At 39.4% G+C, this 27,062-nt stretch overlaps 1 protein-coding gene across 5 annotated transcripts; it reads right to left on the bottom strand.

The window, feature by feature from the left end:
• Positions 1 to 27,062, bottom strand: ZNF182 (zinc finger protein 182). 5 transcript variants are annotated; one of them, XM_072815764.1, is made up of 6 exons: positions 26,900 to 27,057; positions 26,476 to 26,659; positions 25,520 to 25,578; positions 8,683 to 8,809; positions 8,289 to 8,381; positions 1 to 2,308 (listed from the first exon to the last, which is right to left on the bottom strand). In XM_072815764.1, the coding sequence occupies exons 3-6, from the start codon at positions 25,532 to 25,534 to the stop codon at positions 681 to 683; spliced, it is 1,863 nt and encodes a 620-aa protein (XP_072671865.1). In that variant the 5' UTR covers positions 25,535 to 25,578; positions 26,476 to 26,659; positions 26,900 to 27,057; the 3' UTR covers positions 1 to 680. The 5 variants fall into 5 exon arrangements, with proteins under 5 accessions (XP_072671865.1, XP_072671864.1, XP_072671863.1 ...); XM_072815763.1 differs by having other exon boundaries at positions 1 to 2,311; positions 26,900 to 27,053; XM_072815762.1 differs by having other exon boundaries at positions 1 to 2,311; positions 8,289 to 8,384; positions 26,900 to 27,051.

Raw genomic sequence — 27,062 nt, 5'->3', positions numbered from 1 at the left:
GGATAAGAAACCAGGGCGACATTCTAGGCGGATAAGTTTTTCTTACAATTGCTTTTTTTTTTCTTTTTCCATTTGGTATTTCTTTTAGAGTTGACCTCTAAGAGTCAGTAAACTGGGCAGCTGTAGGGTTCTTCAGAAGGAACACTCCCCTACTCTCACCCTAGCCCCTGCCAAGTGCTCTGCTCATGAGTACAGACTACTTTCTACAAATATGGCTTGTCTGAGCAATCCCTTGTCAAGGCCTCTCCCTTGGACCCCCAAATGGGTCTAAGAGACCTCCTACCTCCTTCCTGCCCATGCCAGCTGGTACTGCTGTGGATGGTGGTTGGCCTTGCACTCAGAGGCTATCCTGAACCTCTACTAAGTGTCCTCACCAGTGCTGTCTCACAGCTGCAGCCCTGAGTGTTCCCTTTGACGTCTCCTGCCCCGGTGCTCAATCTCCTCTGCCTCTGGCAGTACTCTCATCGGGATTTCTGCTATCTTCTCATTGTGTCACATTAGAGATGACACTTTTGCTTTTGCTCCTTGTAGTGTTTTGGTGAAGACTGAGCTAAAAAGAAGAGAGGCTGACTTTTACTCCCTGTATTTGAACCAGAAGTCAGAACGTACTTTTGAAGTGTTAATTCAACGGACAAAACTTTCCCTCAGTGAATGTAAACAGGCACCCTTGATCCTACTCTCTAATGTGCAATGAGCTTTGACTTACGGCTGTGGCCTTTCCCATGGGCCTTCTTTCCCGTGTGTGTTCTCTGATGCACAATAAGGTTTGATTTTTGGGTAAAGGCTTTTCCACATTCTGTACACTTGTAGGGTTTCTCTCCAGTATGAGTTCTCTGGTGTACAGTGAATGTGGATTTTTCCCTGAAGGCTTTGCCACACTCGGTGCATGCATAGGGTTTCTCTCCTGTGTGTGTTCGCTGATGTATTATGAGCTGAGACTTTTGGCTAAAAGCTTTCCAACATACAGGACATTCGTAGGGTTTCTCTCCTGTGTGAATTCTCTGATGTATAATGAGCTTAGACTTTTCTCTGAAGGCTTTGCCACATTCGTTACATTTGTAGGGTTTTTCTTCCGTATGAGTTCTTTGATGTATAATGAGGTATGATTTCTGGGAAAATGCTTTTTCACATTCACTGCATTCATAGGGCTTCTCTCCTGTATGACCTCTCTGGTGGAGCATGAGATAGGATTTCTGAGAGAATGCTTTCTCACATTCATTACATTCAAAAGGTTTCTCTCCTGAATGAGTTCTCTGATGTACGCCAAGGTTTGATTTTTGGGTGAAGGTTTTCCCACACACGTCACATTCATAGGGTTTCTCTCCCGTATGAGTTCGCTGATGCACGATGAGGGTTGACTTCTCATTGAAAGACTTCCCACATTCGGTACACTTATGAGGTTTCTCCCCCGTGTGAGTTCTTTGATGTATAATGAGGGTTGACTTATCACTGAAAGTTTTCTTACACTCATTACATTCATGGGGTTTTTTTCCTGTATGCGTACTATGATGTATAATTAGATCAAGCTTCTGTATGAAAGATTCCCCACATTTAGTGCATTCGTAAGTTTTCTCTCCTGTGTGGGTTTTCTGATGGACAATGAGGTTTGACTTCTGAGTGAAGGCTTTTCCACATTCATTACATTCATAAGGTTTCTCTCCTGTATGAGTCCTGTAATGTATTATGACAGTTGACTTTTCTCTGAATGCTTTTCCACATTCTGGACACTCAAAAGGTCGCTCTCCTGTATGACTTCTCAAGTGTATAATGAGCTGAGATTTTTGGCTAAAGGCTTTTCCACATTCAGTACATCCAAAAGGTTTCTCTCCTGTATGAGTTCTCCAATGTACAATGAGGTGTGACTTCTTGCTGAAGGTTTTCCTACACGCGGTGCATTCAAAGGGTTTCTCTCCATTTTTAATTCTCTCTTGTAGACTAAGACCTTTCTTTCGCCTGAGGGCTTTCCCACACTCTCTATATCCATGGGGTTTTACTCCAGGAGTTGTTTTCTCATATTCGGTATGGAAGAATAATTTTGCACATCCATTATCATGTTTCTTTCCTACAGAGCTTCTGGTAAATAGGTCTAAATTATCTACCATACTATTTCCAAATGACTCATGCTTATGGGATCTTTGTATTGAAGCAACAAGGTTTGTATTCAGATGAAATGCATTTCCAAATTCATTATAGTCATAGCCAGTCTTGGTGATAATTGTTTTGTCAGGGAATCCAACTTGCATCAACAAATATCTATCTTGGTCAACTTGGTGCTGTCTCTCAATCTGTTCATCAACTTGACAGGCTTCTTCTAGAAGGAAAAATAAATCATTTTTGTAATTTAACATTCTATAATGGACCTTCTTTAAAAATACCCTACCCTATAAAAGCTGACAGTATTATCTCATTTTATCTGAGTTCCTAGAGAGAGTCTTAACCATCAAATCTTGTTCTTTTACTGAAATCCCACCTGCTAGTCTCTTTGTTACCAAGAACAATCTTACCCTGACATCTCAGTATTTCTTACCTTTACTTTTACATCATCTCGGATTTCCATAAACTCTGGGGAACTTATCAACCTTTAAGCATACATGACTTACGCTATTTCTAACTAGGTAAAATGCAAGTGTGGTTAGTGGATTCAAATCTTACAACAATCCCAAATCCACATTCTTAGTGAATAGGACAAAGATCTAGAATAATTAACCTTACAAAAAACAAAACAAAACAAAAAACCCTTAAAGAACTTTCCCATTCTGGATTCATCTAAGTTTGCATTCATAGTTCAATATTACCTTCTGCTCCTGTTTTCACTATTTTCTGCTCCTGTTTTCACTATTTTCACTAAAAACTATGTCTATATTAATGCCAACTCCTTCCTCATGTTATGCTATAATCAGAATTCAGATAACTTTCAAGAAGCAATTCAGTCTTTCCACAAAAGCTTACTCTGATCTTCCTAACTTTAATTTTTTAAATTTCTAAAGTAGTCATCTGTACTGCTCACTTAGACAGTTAAAGTTGCAAAGATTCGCCTTAAATATACCATATTTCATCAACTGTAAGATGCATATTATTTCACATTTTAACACATCTCTGAATCCAAATGTACCTTATAACCAATGGCATGTCATCAATTAATTGGTGCCAATTTTTCTTAGTATGTATTAAAATCAATTGGATCTTGAAGTCAGTAAAATATGGTAAATAATTTTTGCATATATAATGAATTTTAATGATTTCTGTAGTTTTCACCTTCTCCTAAAATTTTGTATCAAAATTATCAAACATACAGAGAAGATGAAACAGTAAAAAACTACTCATACTACCACTTAGATTTAATAGTAATAACATTTGAAATAGTAAAACTGAATTTTAAAATGGAGCATGTTGTTAGGACATCCTTAATTTCATTAGCAAAGCACTAATTCTTAGTCACACATGAACATCAGAATCACAGAAAAAGTTTTTTTTTAAGATCTTATTTGAGAGAGACTGAGCTGTGCAGTGGGGAGGGGTAAGGAGGTGGAAGACAGATCAGCAGACTCCCTGATGAGGAGGAAGCCCCATGCGGGGCTTGATTGCAGTACTCTGAGATGCCCAACTGGCTGAACCACCCAGGTTCAGAAAAAAAAACTTTTACAAAGTACACCTAATAGAACACAAGCTCCACCAAGCATCTACTAAATCTGGTGGTAAGAAGCAGCATAATTAGGGCCATAAACCTTCTAACCCAGGATCAAATCCTGACTCAACCACTCACCTGCTCTGTGACCTTAGCAATTTAATCTATTCATATTTTATTTCCTACCTGGAAACAGGAATTATAACAGTGCCCACCTAAATATGTTGATGGGATTAAACTATTTGTAACAGGGCATGCATGGCACACAGGAAGTACTTTCAACTGTTTACTAAAACAACTGATGCTACTACTGCAAGAACAACTATTATGATTAAGAGCCACTACACTACTATAAAAAGGAATTATATTTAACTTAATCCTGGGATCAAGCCCTGCATCAGGCTCCCTGCTGAGCAGGAAGCGTGATTCTCCCCTTCTCTCTGCCCGGCACTCCCCCTGCTTGTGCACTCTCTGTTAAATAAATACAATCTTGGGACATCTGGGTGGCTCAGCCGTGTTGAGCATCTGCCTTCGGCTCAGGGCATGATCCTGGAGTTGTGGGCTGTGAGGAGCCTGCTTCTCCCTCTGCCTGTGTCTCTCATGAATAAATAAATGAATCCTTAAAAATAAATACAAAAAATCTTTAAAAAAACTGTACATAGTAGGCTACCATTTTTCTAAGGAAAGAAATATATATTTATATACACTCATCATGTAAACAATGGAAGAATATACCTTTCAATTTTAATGAATGGTTACCTACAGAAGGAAGGAAAAGAGTGAAATGAAGGGAAAGAAGCTGAACTGCTTCAAATACACCTTGTTTTCTAGACTTGACTTTGGAACCAAGTATTTTACATTATCATAAAGCAAAACTGAATTTAAAAGGATTCCACAATAATAATATATCCTCATCTGTATTTCTAAACCATTTCCAACCATGAAGTCTTGATTATCAATGATACCAACATGATTACCTCAATTGATTCAAACCACTATAGACAGCAGTCTCAGAATAATATTAACAATATTACCATCAGATTTAAGATTAACAGAGCAGCCCAGGTGGTTCAGCGGTTTAGCGCTGGCTTCAGCCCAGGGCATGATCCTGGAGGCCAGGATCGAGTCCCACATAGGGCTCCCTGCATGGAGCCTGCTTCTCCCTCTGCCTGTGTCTCTACCTCTCTCTCTCCTCTCTGTATTTCTCATGAATAAATAAATAAATTTTTTTAAAAAAATGATGTAAGATTAACAAATTAAAAACCTTTAAGTCCGGAATTAGATTTGGAAATACCGATTTTTTTAAATGAAGTGGAAATACCAATTTGAAAACATGATATGTTTTCTTTTAAAAGCCTTTTTGTGAGATGCCTGGGCGGCTCAGTCAGTTGAGCATCTGCCTTCAGCTCAGGTCATGATCCCAAGGTCACAGGATCAATCCCTGCACTGCATCAGGCTCCATGCTCAGAGGACAGTCTGCTTCTCCCTCTGCCCCTCCCCCTGCTCATGCTCTCTCAAATAAAGAAAGAAAATCTTTTTTAAAAATATTTTTTACATAGTTCCAAGCTCTGTCAATTTTTAAAAGGCCTAGAAACAATTCCCTAACATCCAAATTGTGGTCTCAAAACAGTATTTATCACAAAAAAAGGAAAAAACACAGGGTTCCTTAGAGAAATGTCTGATTCCAGGCCATGAATTGAACCTGGAACAACCTGTAACATCCGAAAGCAAGGAAGCTACCAAAGACTCAGGAGCCAATTTGAAGGGGTTTCTGTTGGCCAGAGATAGGGCAATTTGATTCATAGTGAGAATAAGGCAATGGATTAAAACACACAATAGTCATCTTTTGAATAATGCTACAAAACCAACTCATTACTTTTAAAACTGGTAAACAAATAGAAAAACATACATAACTGAAACAGAACTCATGCAACTAACATATAAGCAAATAACAGATGAAAGGCAGTCCTCTTTATAGAAGTATTCCAGCTAATCAACAAAGAAGGAACAACAAAATATCACCATTTTGCAAACATTTTTTAAAAATTTTTTAAAGATTTTATTTATTTATTCATGAGAGACACAGAGAGAGAGACAGAGGCAGAGACACAGGCAGAGGGAGAAACAGGCTCCATGCAGGGAGCTCGAGGTGGGACTCGATCCCGGGTCTCCAGAATCACACCCTGGGCCGAAGGCAGCGCTAAACCACTGAGCCACCAGGGCTGCCCACATTTTGCAAACACTAATGAAGATATAAGCAATAGTCACTACTGTTAACTACAATAAACAACCAAGCATTACACGCCTCCTGATGGAAGTATGTCACACCAGCTAGGAAGTAAACTTGTTAAAAGAAAAAAGTAGAACCCTGAATCTGATCAAATTTCAGAATCTAACCACCAATTTATAAGAAAAACAAGGGACAGACGACTATATTAAATACCATAAGGCACGCAGCAAAGTCCAGATTGTGGGAAACTAAAAGACAAATTGACTAGTTACTTTAAAAAAAATAAAAGGGGGGTGGGGGAAAGATAGACAGGAATCATTTGTAGGTTTTGAGAAACAAGAATCCGAGCACACCCTGCATTCAAATCCTGATTTCTCAATGATATTCACCACTAAAAGGAATCAAAGATCCTTGGAGAAGTTGCTGATTCTGGGTCTGAAACAGGGAATGTACAGCGTGAACCTAGAACATATTTTTGTATTAGAAAGTACTCAAAGAAAGATGGGGTCATGTTAAAAGACAGAGGAGCCAGCCTGAAAGGACTCCTACTAGACAAACTGAGGTCAATTTGAACATCAAAATGAATAATGAGGGTTGCCTGGGTGGCTCAGTCAGTTAAGCATCTACCTTCAGCTCAGGTATCCCAGTATCCCAGGATCGAGCCCCGCATCAGCTCCCTCCTCAGCAGGGAACCTGCTGCTCCCTCTCCCTATGCCCCCTCCCTCTGCTCATGCTCTCTCTTGCTTACTCTCACTCTCAAAAATCTTTTTTTTAATAAACCCAACAAGATGTATAATAACAGTAGACTTTAATGCATTGGAGCATACTGGAAAATAAAAATCTGAATCCATACTGATACTAAAATTAGTTCATTAATGGGATGGGGTAAGAGAAGAATGCCAAGTTATAAATATATAAGGAATGATAGAAAATTCACTCTTCTTCCAACCATCTTATAAATTGATTCAGGCAAGAATCATCTGTGAGTGTTAAAACACTGGACAAAAATTTTTGAGAACAGAATATTCACCATTTGACAGTTCTACAAAATGTTAAACACGTGTCTGACAATTCCACTCCCATGTACATACTCAAAACATACATCACCATAAAAATTCTATGCAGGGATCCCTGGGTGGCGCAGCGGTTTAGCGCCTGCCTTTGGCCCAGGGTGCGATCCTGGAGACCCGGGATCAAATCCCACGTCGGGCTCCCGGTGCATGGAGCCTGCTTCTCCCTCTGCCTATGTCTCTGCCTCTCTCTCTCTCTCTCTCTCTGTGTGTGACTATCATAAATTAAAAAAAAATTCTATGCAAATGTTCATAGCAGCTTTTTAAAAAGATTTTATTTATTCATGAAAGACACAGAGAGAAAGAGGCAGAGACACAGGCAGAGGGAGAAGCAGGCTCCATGCAGGGAGCCCAATGTGGGACTCTATCACAGGACCCAGGAATCACGCCCTGAGCCGAAGGCAGACGCTCAACTGCTGAGCCACCCAAGCTCCCACATAGTAGCTTTATAATAGCCAAAAAAGTGGAAACAACCTAAATATCCATCAACAGATAAATGGATAAACAAAAGTGGCATATCCAGACAAGAGAATATGATTCTACCATAAAAAGAATTGAAGTCCTGATACGTGCTACACTATGAATGAACCTTGAAGCCGTCAAGTGAAAGAAACCAAACATAAAAGGCCACATTTTGTATGCTTCCATTTATATGAAATCTCTGGAATAGGAAAAACTATTGAGGCAGGAAGTAGTTGCCAGGGCATTGAGGGGAGTGGTGGTTGGAAATGGAGACTGACTGATAGGGGTGAGGGTTTCTTTTTGGGGTGATAATGACATTATAGAATTAGATAATGGTGATGGCTTCATAACCTGGTGAGTATACTAAAAATCGCTGAATTTGTATACTTCAAAAAGAGTGAATGTTATGGTCTGTGAATTATATCTTGATAAAGCTATTTTTTTAAAAAAAAAGACAATCAAGATGAAAACAGGCAAACAAGTCTGATAGGACTATCTAAACTGGATAGAAACAGGTAATTCAATTTGGAATTAGACTATCAGTCCCTTGGCCCGTGATTCCTTTGGGCCTGGCTTCAGATAAGGCAATGGGAAATGAAAATGAGAGAAGTGGCAGGGCTTGGGGGTGGGGACTGGCACTTAACAGGACATGTATCCACTGGGGAAAGTAAAGGAGCAGAAACTTCTGGGTAAGCACCAACTTAAGGGAAGTGGTCTGGTAGGTGTGGGACAAGGGTGAGGAATGTCAGTCTCATGTCTGGGGTGTTCTGGTCTCTTGTCCAATAACATCAAAGGGTCACAACCCTTCTCCAGACACCCCTGAAAGCTCTTTCAGAGGTCCTCACCCCTGGTTGACAAGCTGGCACCTCCTGTCTCCATCATCTGAGTCAACCCCACTTACCTGGAAAGCTCCAAACTGAGATTTTTCTTTCTGCCAGGCATGGACCTTCTAACTCCAATTTGAGGATGAGATCTGGTTTGGTATCCTGCTGCCCTGCTAATGATAAATGACAGTGATACCTCCTTGGGTCTTCAGAGCCTCTGAGAAATAGGAAGGTGGAGTTTGGGGCAGCATGAGAGACCTATCACTTGACTCAATGGTCAAGTCAAACCATTTCACCTGGGTTTTGAGTTCACAAACACCCTGTCAGGAAACTTTGATCCCGGAACATTTCAATGTCAAACTTTTCAAGCAGTTCGGAGACCTTACAAGTTTTCCAAACTGAGAAAGGAATGGCCCTCTACCATACACAATAATCAGAAGCAGCAAAATTACTCGATGTAGCCATTCTTACCCACAGAGACCAGGTTGCCATAGGTCTCCAGCATCACTTCTCTGTACAGAGTCTTCTGTGAAGAGTTCAGGTACTGCCACTCTTCTGGGGTGAAATCCACAAGCACATCCTCAAATGCCACGAGTTCCTGTAATTGCACATTCCTTTTACTCTAAAACACTGACAACTGGGTGATGAGGATGCAATGTAGGGAACTGCTGACTGGGTTCCCAGTTCATGATGATGACTTAATACAGGATGCCTACTTCCTTGGAAAATTACAAACCAGGGTAAAAAAAAACCTATTCCATCAAGTATATGGAATATTCCATAAGAATATAGGATATACGTAAGACGATGCAGTATTTGCACAAGGATAGACAAATAGTCCAGTAGGACTACAAAGAGAATCCAAGTATGTATGGACACCTGAGTGTCAACAAAGTTGACACTGGCAAGGCAGTGGGGAAAAGATGATCTTTTCAAATAAATATGGACAGATTAGCTGGATACCTATATAGGGGGAAAAATCACATTTAGCCACTAACTCACCATACGCAAAAATAAGCTACAGATAAATTATAAATCTAATGTGAAAGATAACACAATAAGGGGCCTATAAAAGAGTACAGGAAAATGTTTTCATAGTCTTGGGGTAGAGAAAGAATTCTAAAACAAGATGTGAAAAATGCTACTCATAAAGGGAAAAAAAGGTTTATAAATGTTACAAGATTAAAAGTACAACAGGGAAATACAAATCAAAACCACGATGAGAAACCACAAATCAAAACCATCTCACACTTGTCAGAATGGCTAAAATTAACATAACAGATGTTGGCAAGGATGTGGAGAAAAGGTGGTGGGAATGCAAACTGGTGCAGCCACTCTGGAAAACAGTATAGAGGTTCCTCAAAAAGTTAAAAATAGAACTACCCTATAATCCAGCAATTGCTTTACTAGGTATTCATCCAAAGGATTCATAGATACTAATTTGAAGGGATACATGCACCCCAACATTTATAGCAGCATTTTCTACAATAGCCCAATTATGGAAAGAGCCTAAATGGACAAAGAAGATGTGGTGGTATATGTATACAATGGAACAGCACTCAGCCATAAAAAAAGAACAAAATCTTGCCATTTGCAATGTGGATGGAGCTAGAGAGTATTATGCTAAGTGGAATAAGTCCATCAAAGGAAAATAAATACCGTATGATTTCGCTCATATGTGGAATTTAAGAAACAAAATGAACACGGAAAGGGGAAAACGAGAGAGAGAGAGACAGACAGGCAAGCCAAAAAACAGACTCTTTTTTTCCCCAAAGATTTATATCTATTTATTCATGAGAGACACAGGGAGAAGCAGGCTCCATGCAGGGAGCCTGACGTGGGACTCAATCCCAGGTCTCCAGGACCATGCCCTGGGCCGAAGGCGGCGCTAAACCACTGAGCCACCCGGGCTGCCCCAGACTCTTGACTACAGACACCAAACTGATGATTACCAGAGGGGAGGTAGGAGGGTGGGTGGGTGGGAGGATGGGTGAAACAGGTGATAGGGATTAAGGGAGGCACTTGTGATGAGCACCAGGTATTATATGTAAATGTTGAATCATTATATTGTGCATATGAAACTAATATAACACTATCTTGGGGCACCTGGGTGGCTGGTTGAGCATCTGCCTTTGGCTCAGGGTGTGGTCCTGGGATCAAGTCCCACATCTGCCTATGTCTGCCTATGTCTCTGCCTCCCTCTGTGTGTCTCTCATGAATAAATAAATAAAACCTTTTAAAAAAACACTATCTTAACTAACTGGAATTTAAATAAAACAAAAAAAATAAAAGTACAACAGTAAAAAGGCAAGCTTTAAATGGGGAGATTCTCTGCAACATTCAAAAGTTATGAAGGGATCTTATCTGGAACATATAAAATCCCTGCAAACCAGTAAGAAATACACAACACAGGAAAACAGAGAAGAGATGTGGATATGTACTTCACTAAAACAAAACCCAAATGACCTATGAACATAAGAGAATGTACTCAACCACATTAGCACTCTGGTAAATGAAAATCTCTGGTGAGACATTCCTATGCTCCCACCAGAAAGGTTCTAATTAAGCACACTAAAGTATCGTAAGATTGTGTTGAAATGAGAACTCTCATACTTAGTAGGAATATAAACTGGCATAGTTGCTTGGGGAAGTTAATTGACAGTATTTACTAAAGTTAATGATTTGTATACATTATGACCCAATAATTCTATTTCTAGGTACACAGCATAAAGAAAATCACGCACATATGCTCTAGATGTTCACAGAAGCACTACTTCTAAAATGAAATTGTAGAAAAGATTCAAATGTCCCTCAACAACACAATGGGTAAATTGTGGCACAGTCATTCAATGGAATCCTGTGTGATAATGAAAATAAATGAACTACAAACTGCATATCCAACACAGATGAATCTCACAGATGTACTGATGAGCAAAAGAATCCAAACACAAGAGTACACACTGCATGATTCTCTTTACACATAGCAAGACAACAGGCAAGGTGAATCAATGATGTTAAAAGTCAGGAGACTGATTATCTTTGTGGGTGATACTGATTGGGAGAGGGCGTGAGTGGGAATTCGAAGGTCCTCCTTACGTTCTAATCTTGACCTGGGAAGCAACTACTCAGTGCATTCACTTTGTGATAATGCATCAAGCTGCACACATATAAACTGCATTTCATGTACAATTAAATGTATTTTCTATCTTTATACTTAGAAATTATTGTTGACAAAAGTGCAAAGGCAATTCAAAGGAAAATGGGAGCTTCCTTTTCAACAAATGGTGCTGGAACAATTGGATATACATATGCAAAAAAAAAAAAAAAAAAACCACTCCAGTAAATACCGCCAACCTATATAAAACTTAAAACCTCAAAACAGATCACAGACCTAAATGCAAACTCTAAACCTATAAAATTTCTAGAAGAAGATACAGGAGATGGCCCAGCAGTTAAGTATCCAACAAGCTCTTCTCAGCTAAGGTCTTGATCTCTGAGTTGTGAGTTCAAGCCCCATGTTGGGCTCCACACGGGGTGTGGAGCCTACTTAATAAAATACACACACATGCACACACACACACAGGAGAAAATTTCTTTAACCTTCTTAGATGGGACAGCAAAATTCAAAAGACATTGTTCAAAGAAGAAAAAGCCACAGAACCAAATAAAATACTTATAAATCATACTCTGGCAAAAAAAATGTATTGAGAATAAAGAACTCTTAAAACTAAAAAAAAAAGGCAGAAGAAAGATATTAAGCCAAAGAAGGTATACAAATGACAAATAAGCACACAGAAAGATATTTAACATCATTAGTCGTGAATAAACTCCAAATTAAAAACCACAATGGGAGGGGCACCTGCCTGGGTGGCTCAGTGACTGAGTGTCTGCCTTTGGCTCAGAGTGTGATCCTGGGGTCCTGGGATCAAGTCCCCTGCATTGCACTCCCCACAGGGAGCCTGTTTCTCCCTCTGCCTATGTCTCTGCCTTTCTCTCTCTGTGTCTCTCGTGAATAAATAAATATTTTAAAAAATAAAAAAAATATTTTAAAAATAATTTAAAAAATAAAACCACAATGGGAGTTCAAGATGGTCCTATGGGAAAACCATGAAATCACCTCCTTCCATGGACACAACAAACTTACAGCTAGATATAGAATACTCTTCCTCACATAAGCAGAGTGAATGGCAGGCAGAGGGAGAGGGAGAGGGAGAAGCAGGCTTCCTGCTGAGCAAGGAGCCTGACACAGGACTCGATCCCAGGACTCTGAGATCATGACGTGAGCCAAAGGCAGATGCCTCCCTGATTGAGCCACCCAGACACCCCATTTTACTGTCAACTTAAAAATGACTGTTAGATGCAAGTTATATGTAAACCTAACGGTAACCACAAAGAAAAATTTACAGTAAATACATAAAAAGACAAAGGAATCTAAACATAACACCAAAGAATACAAACCACAAGGGAAAAAAGAAAAGAAGAAACAAAGAGGAACTAAAAAACAGCCAGAAACATTGAACAAAAGGGTAGTAAGTACATACCTATCAATAATTAAATGTAAAGACATGGGGTGGGTGAATGGGGGGGGGAACCCTTTTATATGCTGCCTGTAAGAGACTCATTAAACCTAAAGACTCACAGACTGAAAGTAAAGGAATGAAAAAAAGATTTAACATGGAACTGGAAATGAAGAGAGATTGGGTAGCAATACTTGTATCAGACAAATTAGACTTTAAGACAAAGATCATAACAAAAGACAAAGAAGGGTACTACATAATGATAAGAGAATCAATCCAACAAGAGAACATGACATTTGTAAACATCTATGCACTGAATATAGGAGCGTCTAAATATACATAGCAAATATTCACAGAAATAAAGAGAGAAATAGCAATACAATAATAGTAAGAGACTATAACACCTCACTTAAATCAATGGATAGTTCATCCAGACAGAAAATCAATAAGAAAACATTGACCTTACACAACACATTAGGCTACATGGACCTAATAGACATACACAGAACACCCCATTCCAAAACAGGAGAATGCACATTCTTTAGTGCACGAGGAGCATTCTCCAGTATGGACCACATGTTAGATCACAAAACAAGTCTTAAAAAATTTTTTTAACAAGTCTTAAAAATTTAACAAGACTGGTATCATATCAAGCATCTTTTCTACCACAATGGTATGAAACTAAAAATCAGCTACAAGACACAATTGGAAAAACACAAACATGTGGAGACTAAACAACATGGTATTAAACAGCCAATCAAGAATCTTCTCCCTCTCCCCTCCTCCCATCTGCTTGTGTACACACTCTCTCTCTAATAAATAAAATCTTAAAAAAAAAGAAATCAGGGATGCCTGAGTGGCTCAGATAGTTAAGCGTCTGCCTTCAGCTCCGGTCATGATCTCAGGGTCCTGGGATCCAGCCCTGTGTTGGGCTCCCTGCTTGGCGGGGAGCCTGCTTCTCCCTCTCCTCCCTGCTTGCGCTTTCTGTTGCTATCTCTGTCTCTCTCAAATAAATAAATAAATAAATAAATAAATAAATAAATAAATAAATAAAATCTTTAAAATATTTTTTTAAAAAAAGTGGGACACCTGGGTGGCTTAGAAGTTGGGCATCTGCCTTCGGCTCAGGGCTCACGTGATCCTGGAGTTCCGGGATCGAGTCCCACAGTGGACTCCCTGCATGGAACCTGCTTCTCCCTCTGCCTGTGTCTCTGCCACTCTTTCTCTCTATTATCATGAATAAATAAAATCTTTTAATAAATAAATGATTAAAAAAAGAAAAAATCAAAAAGAAATCAACAGGGGTGCCTGGGTGCCTCAGTCAAGTGCTAACTCTGGATTTCAGCTCAGGTCATGATCTGAGTCTTAAGATTGGGCCCTCTGTTAGGCTCTCTTCAACATGGAATCTGCTTGGGATTTCCTATCTCCCTCTCTCTCTGCCCATACCCCCACTCACATGTGCTCTTTCTCTCTATAAAATAAACAAACAAATAAAAATCTTTAAAAAATATAACATGAGACAAATGAAAATAGAAACACAATGTTCCAAAATCTTTGGGACACAGCAAAAGCACTTTTAGGGGATCCCTGGGTGGCGCAGCGGTTTAGCGCCTGCCTTTGGCCCAGGGCGCGATCCTGGAGACCCGGGATCGAATCCCACATCGGGCTCCCGGTGCATGGAGCCTGCTTCTCCCTCTGCCTGTGTCTCTGCCTCTCTCTCTCTCTCTCTCTGTGTGACTATCATAAAAATAAAAAAAAATTAAAAAAAAAATTAAAAAAAAAACTGTTTTAAAGAGAGAAGTTCACAGAAATACAGACCTACCTCAGGAAACAAAAAAACATCAAATAAACACTGTCTTAACATTCAAGGAAATAAAGAAAGAAGAACAAAGCCCGAAGTTAGTAGGAAAAAAGGAAAGAATGAAGATCAGATTGGAAATAAATGGAATAGAGACTAAAAGTACAGAAAACATCAATAAGGGGCGCCTGAGTGGCTCAGTGGTTGAGCATCTGCCTTTGGCTTAGGTCATGATCTCCGCGTCCTGGGATCAAGTCCCGCATCAGACTCCCCACAGGGAGCCTGCTTCTCCCCTCTGCCTATGTCTCTGTCTCTCTCTGTGTGTCTCTCATGAATAAATAAGTAAAATCTTAAAAAAAAAAAGAAAAAAAAATCAATGAGGCTAAGAGCTGCTTCTTTGAAAAGGTAAACAAAATCAACAAATTGTTAGCCAGAACTCAAGAAAAGAGAGAGAGCCCAAATAAATACAATCAGAAACAATCAAGGAGAAATTACAACTCATACCACAGAAATGCAAAGGATTAAGAAAATACTATCAACAATTATATACCAACAAATCAGACAGAAATGGATAAACTCCTAGAAACATACAATTATCCAAGACTGAATCATGAAGAATTAGAAAATCTGAAGAACAATTACTAATAATGAAAGTAAATCAGGGGCAGCCTGGGTATCTCAGTGGTTTAGCATTGCCTTCAGCCCAGGGCCTGATCCTGGAGACCGGGGATCGAGTCCCACATCAGGCTCCCTGTGTGGAGCCTGCTTCTCCCTCTGTCTGTGTCTCTGCCTCTCTCTCTCTTTCTGTGTCTCTCATGAATAAATAAAAAAATAAAAAATAACAGATTTACAAGTGCATCAAAAAAAACTAAAATACTTAGGAATAAATTTAACCAAGGATACAAAAGACATGTATTCTGAAAACCATGTATTTTGACAAAAGAAATGGAAGATGACACAAATAAATAAATGGAAAGATATCATGCTCATAGGCTGAAATAAAAAATATTGTTAAAATGCTGTAGCTAAAGCAATCTACAGATTTAATGCAACCTCTATTAAAATACCGAGAGCATTTTTCACAGAACTATAACAAATAATCCTAAACTTTAAAAGGAACCACGAAACATCTCCAACAGACAAAGCAATCTTAAGAAAGAACAAGGCTAGGTATCATGCTCCCTGATTTTAAACTATACTACAAAGGTAATCAAAAAAAGTATGGTACTGGGACAAAAAGAGACACATATAGATCATGGAACAAAATAGAGACCCCACAAATAAACCCATGCTTATATGGTCAACTAATCGAGAACAAAGGAGGCAAGAATAGAACAATGCAGAAAAGACAGTCTCTTCAATAAATGAGTGCTAGGAAAAGTGGGCAGCTACATGCAAAACAATGAAACTGGACCGCTTTCATATAGCATATACAAAAATAAGCTCAATACCTGGGTAACACAGTAGGAAAATTATTCACTCTTCTTGGAGGGTATGCCTGAGAGGCAACACTCATGGAGACACCTCCATGGGAACAAAGAGGCTGGCCAATGCCATTTCAATTCCCTACCCCTCAGCATACACAGGGCCATCTGTAGCAAGGAACGTGTCGCTGACGCCGGCTACCTGACTTGCTTACACCAAGTCTATTGCTCCAGCACTCGGGTGGAACTGCCCTTCTCAGTCACGCCAGCCTCAGTCCCAGCACGGCATGCCCCTTCCCCAGAGGCCAGCACAAACCCCTGTCCACCCATCTCCTGACCAGAGGGCTCTGCAGGGCCTTAGTTCCAGTGAAGTTGGTGATGGGTCTCGTTTCACAGGCAGACCACAGCACACCTAGTTCAAACTCACTACATTCAGACCAGGGACCAAATGCTGCCCAGAGCAGGCAAGGAGAGCCTCTGCAGATAACTGGCATGAAGGACAGAGCAGCTGGAACTACAACAGCAGGGCTCAAACAGCACACACAGGAGACACTCCATGAAGTGCCAGGCCCTGGGCACTACACAGCCTCTTCATAAGGCCATTACTTTCAGAAGCAGGATAAATAAATGGTTCTCTACCACACAGAAAAAGGCAGAGACTTAGATAAAATGTGAAGATAAAGCAAACTCTTAAATGAAAAGAGCAAGGCCATGGCCAGAGATCTAACCAAAACAGATATAAGTAAAAGGCCTGATAGAGAACTTAAAGCAACAATCATAAGGATACTCACTGGGCTTGAGAAAAGAGGAGAAGACATCAGTGAGACACTTAAAATGAGAGATACAAGTTAAAAAAAGAATCAAGGATACCTGCGTGGCTTAGTCAGTTAAGTGTCCAACTCTTGATCTCAGCATTGTGAGTTCAAGCCTCACACTGTGGGAGGGGGGGCTAATTTAAAAAAAAGAAATAATCAGAGATGAAAAGTGCAATAAACTAGAAACATGGGCAGCCCTGGTGGCTCAGTGGTTTAGCGCCACCATCAGCCCAGGGTGTGATCCTGGAGACCCGGGATCGAGTCCCATGCATGGAGCCTGCTTCTCCATCTGCCTGTATCTCTGCCTCACTCTCTCTCTGTGTCTCTCAAGAATAAATAAATAAAATCTTTTTAAAAAAAAAACCCTAGAAACACACCTGATATAATAAACAGCAGGCTGGAAGACTCAGAGGTAAGAATCTGTGATGTAGAAGACAAAGTAACGGAAAGTAACGGAAAGTAACGAAGCTGAATAAAAGAGAGGGAAGAATTATGCAACATGAGAATAGACTTAGGGAACTCAGTGACACCATCAAATGTAATAACATTCATATTGTAGGAGTCCCAGAAGAGGAAGAGAGAAAAGGGGGCAGAAAATTTATTTGAAGAAATAGTAGCTGAAAACTAATCTGGGGATGGAAACAGGCATCTAGATCCACAAGACACAGAGAATTTCTATCAAAATCAACAAAAGCAGGCCAACACCAAGATATACTGTAATTAGATTTGTAAAATATAATGATAAAGAATAAAATCTTAAAAGCAGTAAAACAAAAGAAGTCCTTAAGGATGCCTGGCTGGCTCAGCTAGTAGAGCATGCAATTCTTTATCTTGAGGTTGTGGGTTTGAGCCCCATTTTGGGTATAGAGATGACTTAAAAAATAAAATCTTTACCAGTTCAATAAAGTGCACAACTTAAAGAAAAAAAAATAAAATAAAAATAAAATCTTTAAAAAAATTAGTCCTTAATGTACAAGGGAAGACCCATAAGGCCAGCTGCAGATTTATCAACAGAACCTTGGCAAGCCAGAAGGAAGTGGCATAATATATTCAAAGTGATCACTGGAAAAATCTGCAGCCAAGAATACTCTATCCTGCAAGGCTATCATTCTGAATAGAAGGAGAGATAATGAGTTTCCCAGACAAACAAAAAATAAAGGAGTACGTGACCACTAAGCTAGCCCTGCGAGAAATATTAAAAGGAAGTCTTTGAGTGGAAAGGAAAGGCCAAAAGTGACAAAGACAAGAAAGGAACAGAGAAAATCTCCAGAAACAACAACAAAAGAAACAAAATGCCAATAAATGCATATCTATCAATAATTGTTCTGAATGTAAATGTACTAGATGTTTCAAAAGACATAAGGTGTCAAAATGGATTAAAAAAAAACAAGACCTGGGGAATGCCTGGGTGGCTCAGCGGTTGAGCGTCTGTCTTCAGCTCAGGGCATGATCCTGGAGTCCAGGGATCTAGTCCCACATCGGGCTCCGTGCATGGAGCCTGCTTCTCCTCCCTCTGCCTATGTCTCTGCCTCTCTCTCTGTGTCTCTTGTGAATAAATAAAGAAAATCTTTAACAAAAAAAAACAAGACCCATCTGTATGCTGCCTACAAGAGATTCATTCATTCATTCATTCATTCATTCATTCATTTTTAAAGTAATCTCTACACCCAACATGGGGCTCAAACTCACAACTCCAAGAGTCACATGACTACTGACCTAACTAGCCAGGCACTTCACACAAGAGAATCATTCTAGACCTAAAGACATCTACAGATTGAAAGTGAAGGGATAAAGAAAAATTTATCACATAAATGAATGTCAACAGAAAGCCAGAGTAACTACTTATACTGAACAAACTAAACTTTAAAACAAAGACTGTAACAAGAGAAGAAGGGCACTATAGCATAATAAACGGGACAATCCAACAAGAAGATAGAACAATTGAAAGTATTTATGCTTCCAACCTGGGAGCACTGAAATATATAAAACGATTAATAACAAACATAAAGAAACTAATTGATAATAATAGTAGAGGATATTAACACCTCACTTACATCAAGGGACAGAAAATCAACAAGGAAACAATGGCTTTGAATGACACACTGGACCAGATAGACTTACAGATATATTCAAACATTCCATCCCAAAACAGCAGAATATATATTCTTTTTAAGTGCATATGGGAGGGGATCCCTGGGTGGCTCAGGGGTTTAGCGCCTGCCTTTGGCCCAGGGCACGATCCTGGAGTCCTGGGATCGAGTCCCGCATCAGGCTCCTGGCATGGAGCCTGCTTCTCCCTCTGCCTGTGTCTCTGCCTCTCTTTCTCTATGCCTATCATGATTAAATTAAAAAAAAATCTCAAGTGCATATGGGAGATTCTCCAGAATAAATCACAGATTAGGTCACAAGATAGGACTCAACAAATACAAAAAGATTGACTACAATGCTATGAAACTTGAAGTCAACCACAAGAAAAAATCTCTTAAGACCACAAACATATGGAGTTTAAACAATATGCTCCCAATGAATGGGTCAACCAGGAAATCAAAGAAGAAATTTAAAAAAATACACAGAAACAAATGAAAATTAAAACATAAAGGTCCAAAACCTTTGGGATGCAGCAAAAGCAGACCTAAGGGGGAATTATATACCAATACAAGCCTATATCAAGAAGCAAGATAAAAGGGACACCTAGGGGGCTCAGTGGTTGAGCATCCGCCTTCAGCTCAGGGCGTGAACTCAGGGTCCTGGGATCGAGTCCGCTGTCAGGCTCCCCACAGGGAGCCTGCTTCTCCCTCTGCCTATGTCTCTGCCCCTCTCTCTCTCTGTGTCTCTCGAATAAATAAATAAAATCTTCAAAAAAGAGCAAGAAAAAAACTCAAATAAAAAACCTAACCTTACACCTAAAGGAGCTAGAAAAACAACAACAAATGAAGCCCAAAGCTAGCAGAAACAAGGAAATAATAAAGATTAGAGCAGAAATAAATGATACAGAAACTAAAAAAAAAACAAAACAATAGAACAGTTCAATGAAATGAGGAGCTGGTTCTTTGAAAAAATTAATAAAATTGATAAACCTCTTGCCAGACTTACCAAAAAGAAAAGAGAAAGGACCCAAATAAATAAAAACACAAATCCAAGTGGAGAGATCACAACTAACAGCATGGAAATCAATTATAAGAGAATATTATGAAAAACTATATGCCAACAAATTGGACAACCTAGAAGAAACGGATAAATTCCTACAAACATATAAGCTACCAAAACTGAAACAGAAGAAATAGAGAACTTGAACAGACCCTAACCAGCAAGGAAATTGAATTAGTAATCAAAAAATTCCCAACAAACAAAGTCCAGAGTGTTCACTTCGGCAGCACATATACTAAGAAGTCCAGGACCAGATGGCTTCACAGACAAATTTTTTTACCAAACATTTAAAGAAGAGTTACTACCTATTCTTCTAAAACTATTCCAAAAATAGAAAAGGAAGGAAAACTTATAAATTCATTCTAGGAAGCCAGCATTACCCTGATACCAAAACCAGATAAAGACACCACTAAAAAAGAGAACTATAGACCAAATATCCCTGATGAATTCACATGGATGTAAAAATTCTTAATAAAATACTAGCAAACGAAATCCAACAATACAGTAAAAAAATCATTCACCACGATCAAGTGTAATTTACTCCTGGGTTGTGAGGGTGGTTCAATGTTCACAAATCAATCAATGTGATACATCACATTAATAAAACAAAGGATAAGAACCATATGATCATTTCAATAGATGCAGAAAAAGCATTCGACAAAGTACAATATCCATTCATAATAAAAACTCTCAACAAAGTAGGTTTAGAGGGAACATACCTCAACATCATAAAGGCCATCTATGAAAAACCAACAGCTAAAATCATCCTCAATGGGGAAAAACTGAGAGCTTCTCCTCTATAGTCAGGAACAAGACAGAGATATCTACTTTTCCACTTTTATTTACCTGAGTACTGGAAGTCCTAGCCACTGCAATCAGAGAACAAAAATAAATAAAAAGCATCCAAATTGGCAAGAAAAAGTAAAATTTTCACTACTCGCAGATGACATGACACTGTCTATAGAAAACTTGAAAGACTCCACCAAAACACTGCTAGAACTGATACACAAATTCAGTAAAGTCTCAGGATACTAAATCAATGTACAAAAATCTGTTACATTTCTATTTACCAATAATGAAGCAGCAGAAGAAAATTAAGGAATCAATTTACAACTGCACCAAAAACAGTAAGATACCTAGGAATAAACCTAACCAAAGAGGTAAAAGACCTGAACTCTGAAAACTAAAATACTGATAAAAGACATTGAAGATGACACAAAGAAATGGAAAGACAGGGGTGCCTGGATAGCTCAGTCAGCTAGGGCTAAGACTCTTGATTTCGGCTCGGGTCATTATCTCGGGGTTGTGAGATCAAGCCCCACATCAGGCTCTATGCTCAACGTGGTGCCTGCTTGAGATTGTCCCTGTCCCTCTGCGCCTTCCTCCTGCTCGCCCACTCTCTCTCCCTCTCTCCAATAATAAATCTTAAAAAAAAAAGAAATTGTGGAGATGACACAAAGAAATGGAAAGACATTCTGTGCATATAGTTTGGAAAAGCAAATATTGTTAAAATGCCTATACTACCCAAAGCACAATCTACACATTTAACGCAATCCCTATCAAAATACCAACAGCATTTTTCACAGAGCTAGAACAAACAATCCTAAAATTTGTATGGAACCGCAAAAGGCCCCGAATAGCCAAAGCAACCTTGAAAAAGAAACACAAAGCTGGAAGCATCACAATTCCAGATTTCAAGTTATATTATAAAGCTATAGTAATCAAAACAGTATGGTGCTGGCACAAAAGTAGGCACATAGATCAACAGAACTGATGAGAAACCCCAGAAATAAGCCCACACTATATGGTGAATTAATCTTGGACAAAGCAGGAATTTGCATTCTACAAATGGTGTTGGGAAAACTGGAAGGCAACATGTAAAAGAATAAAACCAGATCACTTTCTTGTATCATACACAAAAATAAATTCAAAATAGATGAAATGTGAGACACAAAACCATAGAAATCCTAGAAGAGAACACCAGCAGTAACTTCTTTGACATGGGCAGAAACAGCTTTCTAGGTATGTCTCCCGAGGCAAGGGAAACAAAAGCAAAAATGAACTATTGGGACTTCAACAAAATAAAAGGCTTCTGCACAGTGAAGGAAACAATCAACATAACTAAAAAACAACTTACAGAATGGGGGAATATATGTGCAAATGACATATCTGAAAAAGGGTTAGTATCCAAAACCTATAACAAATTAACAAAACTCAACACCCCAAAAACAAATAATCCAATTTTAAAAATGGGCAGAAGGAGCACCTGGGTGGCACAATCGGTTAATCATCCAATCTTGGTTTCAGCTCAAGCCATGATCTCAGGGTTGTGAGATAGAGCCCTGTATTGGGCTCCATGCTCATCACACTGTCTGCTTGGGATTCTCTCTGTCTCGCTCCCTTTGCCCCTCTCCTCTGCACACTCGCTCTCTCTCAAATATATAAATCTTTAAAAAAAAAATGGGCAGAAGACAATAGACTTTTTTCAAAAGAAGACATCCAGATGGCTAAGAGACACGTGAAAAGACACTCAACATCACTGATCATCAGTAAAATGGAAATCAAAACTACAATAAGTTATCCCCTCACACCTGTCAGAATGGCTAAAATCAACAATCATAAAAAAACAGCAAGTGTTGGGTGCCTGGATGGCTCAGTGGGTTAAGCATCTGTCTTCAGCTTTTTTTTTGGAGGGGGCCCCCTGCTCAGTGGGGAGTCTGCTTCTTTCTCTGTCCCTCCCCCACCCGTGCTCCTGCACTCTCAAATAAATAAAATCTTTAAAACATTTTTTAAAAAAACAGGTGTTAGTGAGGTTGTGGAGAAAGGGGAACCCTCTTGTACTGTGGGTGGGAATGCAAACTGGTGCAGCCACTCTGGAAAACAGTATGGAGGTTCCTCAAAAATTTAAAAATAGACCTATTCTACAATCCAGCAACCACACTACTAGGTATTTACCCAAAGAATAAAAAAATACTGGGACGCCTAGGTGGCTCAGCAATTGAGCATCTGCCTTCGGCTCAGGGCATGATCCCGGGATCCAGGATTGGGTCCCACATCGGGCTTTTGCGGGGAGCCTGCTTCTCCCTCTGCCTGTGTCTCTGCCCCGCCCCGTGTCTCTGATGTCTCTGATGAATAAATAAATAAAATCTTTTTAAAAATGCTAATTCAAAGGGATATCTGCACCCCAATGTTTATAGCAACATTATCTACGATAGCCAAATTATGGAAACAGCTGCATGTTAACCAACTGGAATTTAAATGAAAACTTAAAAAAAAGCATGGTACTGGCAAAGGGTTAGGTAAGATATATAGATCAATAGAACAGAGTCCGAATATAGATCCACAAATATGGTCAACTGATTTATGACAAAACTCCAAAAGCAATTCAAAAGAGAAAAATGATCCTTTCAACAAATGGGGTTGGAACAAATGGAATTCCATATACAAAATAATAACCCTCAACCTAATCTCCACACCTTATATAAAAATTAATTCAAAAGAGATCATAGGCCTAAATGTAAAATTTTAAACTATGAAACTTATAGAATTGGAAAAAATCTTCACGACCTAGAATCCAGCAGAGAGTTCTTAAACCTGACACCAAAATCACAACACATAAAGGAAATAATTCATAAACTGGACATTTTCAAAATTAAAAATTCTTACTCTGTGAAGAGAGTTAAGAGAATTAAAAGAAAAACCATACAAACTATGTATCTGACAAAGGACTTGTACACAGACTATATAAATAACTCTCAAGTCTCAATAGTGAGAAAACAAAAAATCCAATTTTAAATAGGCAGAAGAGCTGATTGCACACTTCATCAAAGAGGATATACGAAAAGTAAATAAGCATATATAAAGATCTTAAACATCACTAGCTATTAGTGAAATGCAAATTAAAGCCATGATGAGATACCAACTATACTGCTAGAATGACTAAAATTAAAAATGCTGACAATATCCTGTGCTGGCAAAAATGTGAAGCAACTGGAATTCTTATACGTTGCTGGTGGAAATGAAAAATGACTCAACCATTCTGGAAAACAGTTTGGCAGATTCTTAAAAAGTTAAACATACACTTACCGTATGACCCAGCAATCCAATATTTATTCTAGAGAAATGAAAACATATGTTCACACAAAAACCTATGTATGAATGTTTAGTTGTACTCATAATTTCCAAAACCTGGAAACAATTCAAATGTCTTTCAACAGGAGAATGGATAGATAAGCTGTGGTACCTCTATACCATAAATACTATCCAGCAATAAAAAAAAGAACTGATACACACAACTTATCTCAGTCTCCAGGGAACTACAGCAAGTAAAATACCCTCAGTTTCAAAAGGTCACACACTCTATGATTTGATTTTTTTTATCACATTCTTGAAATGACAAAATTCTAGAAATGGAGAATGGTATTTCCCAGGAGTCTAACTAAGAATGGAAGGACTGGGGAAAAGGGGTGGATTTAGCAATAAAAGGGCAACATAAGGGATCTTTCTGGTGGTGGAACTATGTCTTGACCATATCACAGTCAACATCCTGGTCATGACATTATACCATAGCTTTGTTAAGATGTACCATTGGGGGAAACTAGGTAAAGGATACACAGGATTTCTCTGTATTATTTTTATAATTGCACATCAGTGGATTATCTCAAAAGATCATTTAATTTTTTTAAAAAAGGTTACGTGCCATATGATTCCTTTATATGACATTCTTGAAGATTAAACTATAGTGACACAGAACAAATCTGTGGTTGCCTGAAGTTATAGGTGGGGAAGGATTAGACATAAAGGGGTAGCATAAGGCATTTTTTTTTTGGCCTGATGAAACCATTCTCTATCCCATAGATTAGTTACACCAATCTGTATTGGTGACATACCTTCATCCCAGCACTGACTTTAACAATGCCAAATGTGTTCACATTTATTGTACTGGACAATAACAACAAAAACAATTACTAATGCACACTAATTTTAAACATTTTTTAAGTGAATAGAAAAAGATGGCTGGCTGTGAGCACCTACAGGACTCTGTCTCTTGGCCAAGTGAAAATCCTAAGTCTGACTTATAAAATTACGTCAGGAAAACGATTCCAAGAAAAGCAAGTTCCCTAAGATATTTCATTCCCAAATTCCACTTTGACATTGTGTCTTCAGCTCACTGAGGAATGCCATAAGAAATATCTGCAGGAAACCAGGGATTGCATTTATCACTGCTGTGGCTGAAGACAATTCCACCATCCATATGAAGACTCAGAAAAGAAATGCCTTGGAAGGCAATTACAGGAAACCTTTACTTCCCTGAGGACTCGGTGTGCTCTCTCCTGATAACTAAGGGGAGCCAGCTTCCTAGTTAAGTTTCCCTCTGGCAGCCAGAGGCTCAAAGAGATATCTGTAAGTCAATGTTAGTATATGTTACATCCTAAGTCCTCCATGTCTACATTCTAACTTGGCCTTGCGGCTGCCTCTCATTTCCCAATCCTAATGCTTATTTACAAATAATTTCCTATTTATGTCAGAAATTCCTACATAGCTCATCACATCCATGGTTCAAAAAGGGGGGGGGGTGCGGTGGGGAGGAACAGACAACATACTTACCTGGGACTTGGCCATTTCCTGCTCTTCTTGGGAAAAGGCAGAGACGTGTGAAGGCTGAACTGGAAGAATGGAGAAGTGTACAGCATATGAGAGTACTCATCAGGCTTATCTGCCCGGAACTATCTGCCTAGAAATACCCTCATTGGCTGGGAATGAAGCCAATCTGTGGAAGTTTGGGCACCCTTGTGGTTTGAACACCCACCTGTGTATTCTTGACTCTTCCTCACATAAGCATCTAACACAAAAGATTTTTTCCTATATACACTTGTGTACTGACCCAAAAATTGTATTTCCAGCCATTTTCCTTAATGAAATAATGCATTCTAATGTATCACGATTCCTCTATAAGTACCTTCATCTCATCTCTAACTTTATAGATGCCAAAATTAACCTTATATGACTCAAGATAAGAGATTATTAAGAAAATACAAGGGAAGAAATGCTACACAGCTATTAAAATATTGTATGGAACTGTATACTTTAGTATCTGTGTACTTTTCTGTACATATTTCTAAATTAAAAGTTTTTAAAATGTCACAATAAATTTTTAAGCTGAATCACAGTAAACTTCTGAATGAAAAAAAGGTAGGTTATAAAACTGCAGGAACTCATTTCAAACTATATGTGAAATGTTTAAAAATGCATACCCCTAATACACACTAAAAACTGTCTAAGAATGGACGTTTAAATTTAGGGGGATAAAATCAATTCCTTTTGATTTTCTTTCCCTCTATTTTTAATTAATCTGTAATTCAAATGTGCTAGCATTTGTTAAACACCAAGAACACTGAACTTTTAAAACTATCATCCTCGTGATATTTGAATCCCGACGATCCCACCCCCCCCGCCCCACCCCCCGCAGACCCCGTAGCACTAGTGTCTCCCACCCCGCCCCCCAAACCCCAAGCTTTAAGCTCTGAGGTGAGTCCTCTCAGGTGCCTCTTCCTTCTCCTCACCTCACTGGGGCCGGCTTGCCCAGGAGTCAGAAGGAAGCCTTCGGGTGCAGATTCACTTCAGAGGTTGTATTCACACCAGGCCCCTACCCTGGGGCGCGTGGGCAAGGGGAGAGGGGCAGAGAGGGGGGCGCGCCTAAGGAGGGGCCTGAGAAGTGCGTATGAACCCTTAGCGCAGGTCACTGTGCTGGAAAATGTGTAAAAGTCAACGTTTAGCAAGCCCCATTCAACCCTGACTAGTCCCATAACTTTGTTCACTATCGTGCCCAGAGACCTTCAATCGGTCTCCCATCACCCCATCACCCCCTAACTCCCCACATCAATGACCCCCCACCACCAAATCCCCCTTCGTTCATCCCCCGCAGAAGTCCCCATCACAGCCCATCACCTCTAGCGCTCGCCCTCTCAACCCCCACCCCCCTCTCACCCTCTCGACAATAGATTTTCTGCTCACTGCAGAGAAGACCAGTACAAGAACTGGCTCCGAAAAGCACTTCCGCTTCGGGACCGACTCGGTCTCCGCAGCCTACAGGGCTGCAGCAGCTGGGCGTGCGCACGCTCAGTGGGGGCTTTGAGCCCGCGTCCGCCAA

This window comes from Canis lupus, chromosome X (genome assembly GCF_048164855.1).
Source record: "Canis lupus baileyi chromosome X, mCanLup2.hap1, whole genome shotgun sequence".
Taxonomy (NCBI): Eukaryota; Metazoa; Chordata; class Mammalia; order Carnivora; family Canidae; genus Canis; species Canis lupus.
The sequence above is the reverse complement of the archived record's forward strand: the minus strand, read 5'-3'. Positions and strand labels throughout refer to the sequence as shown.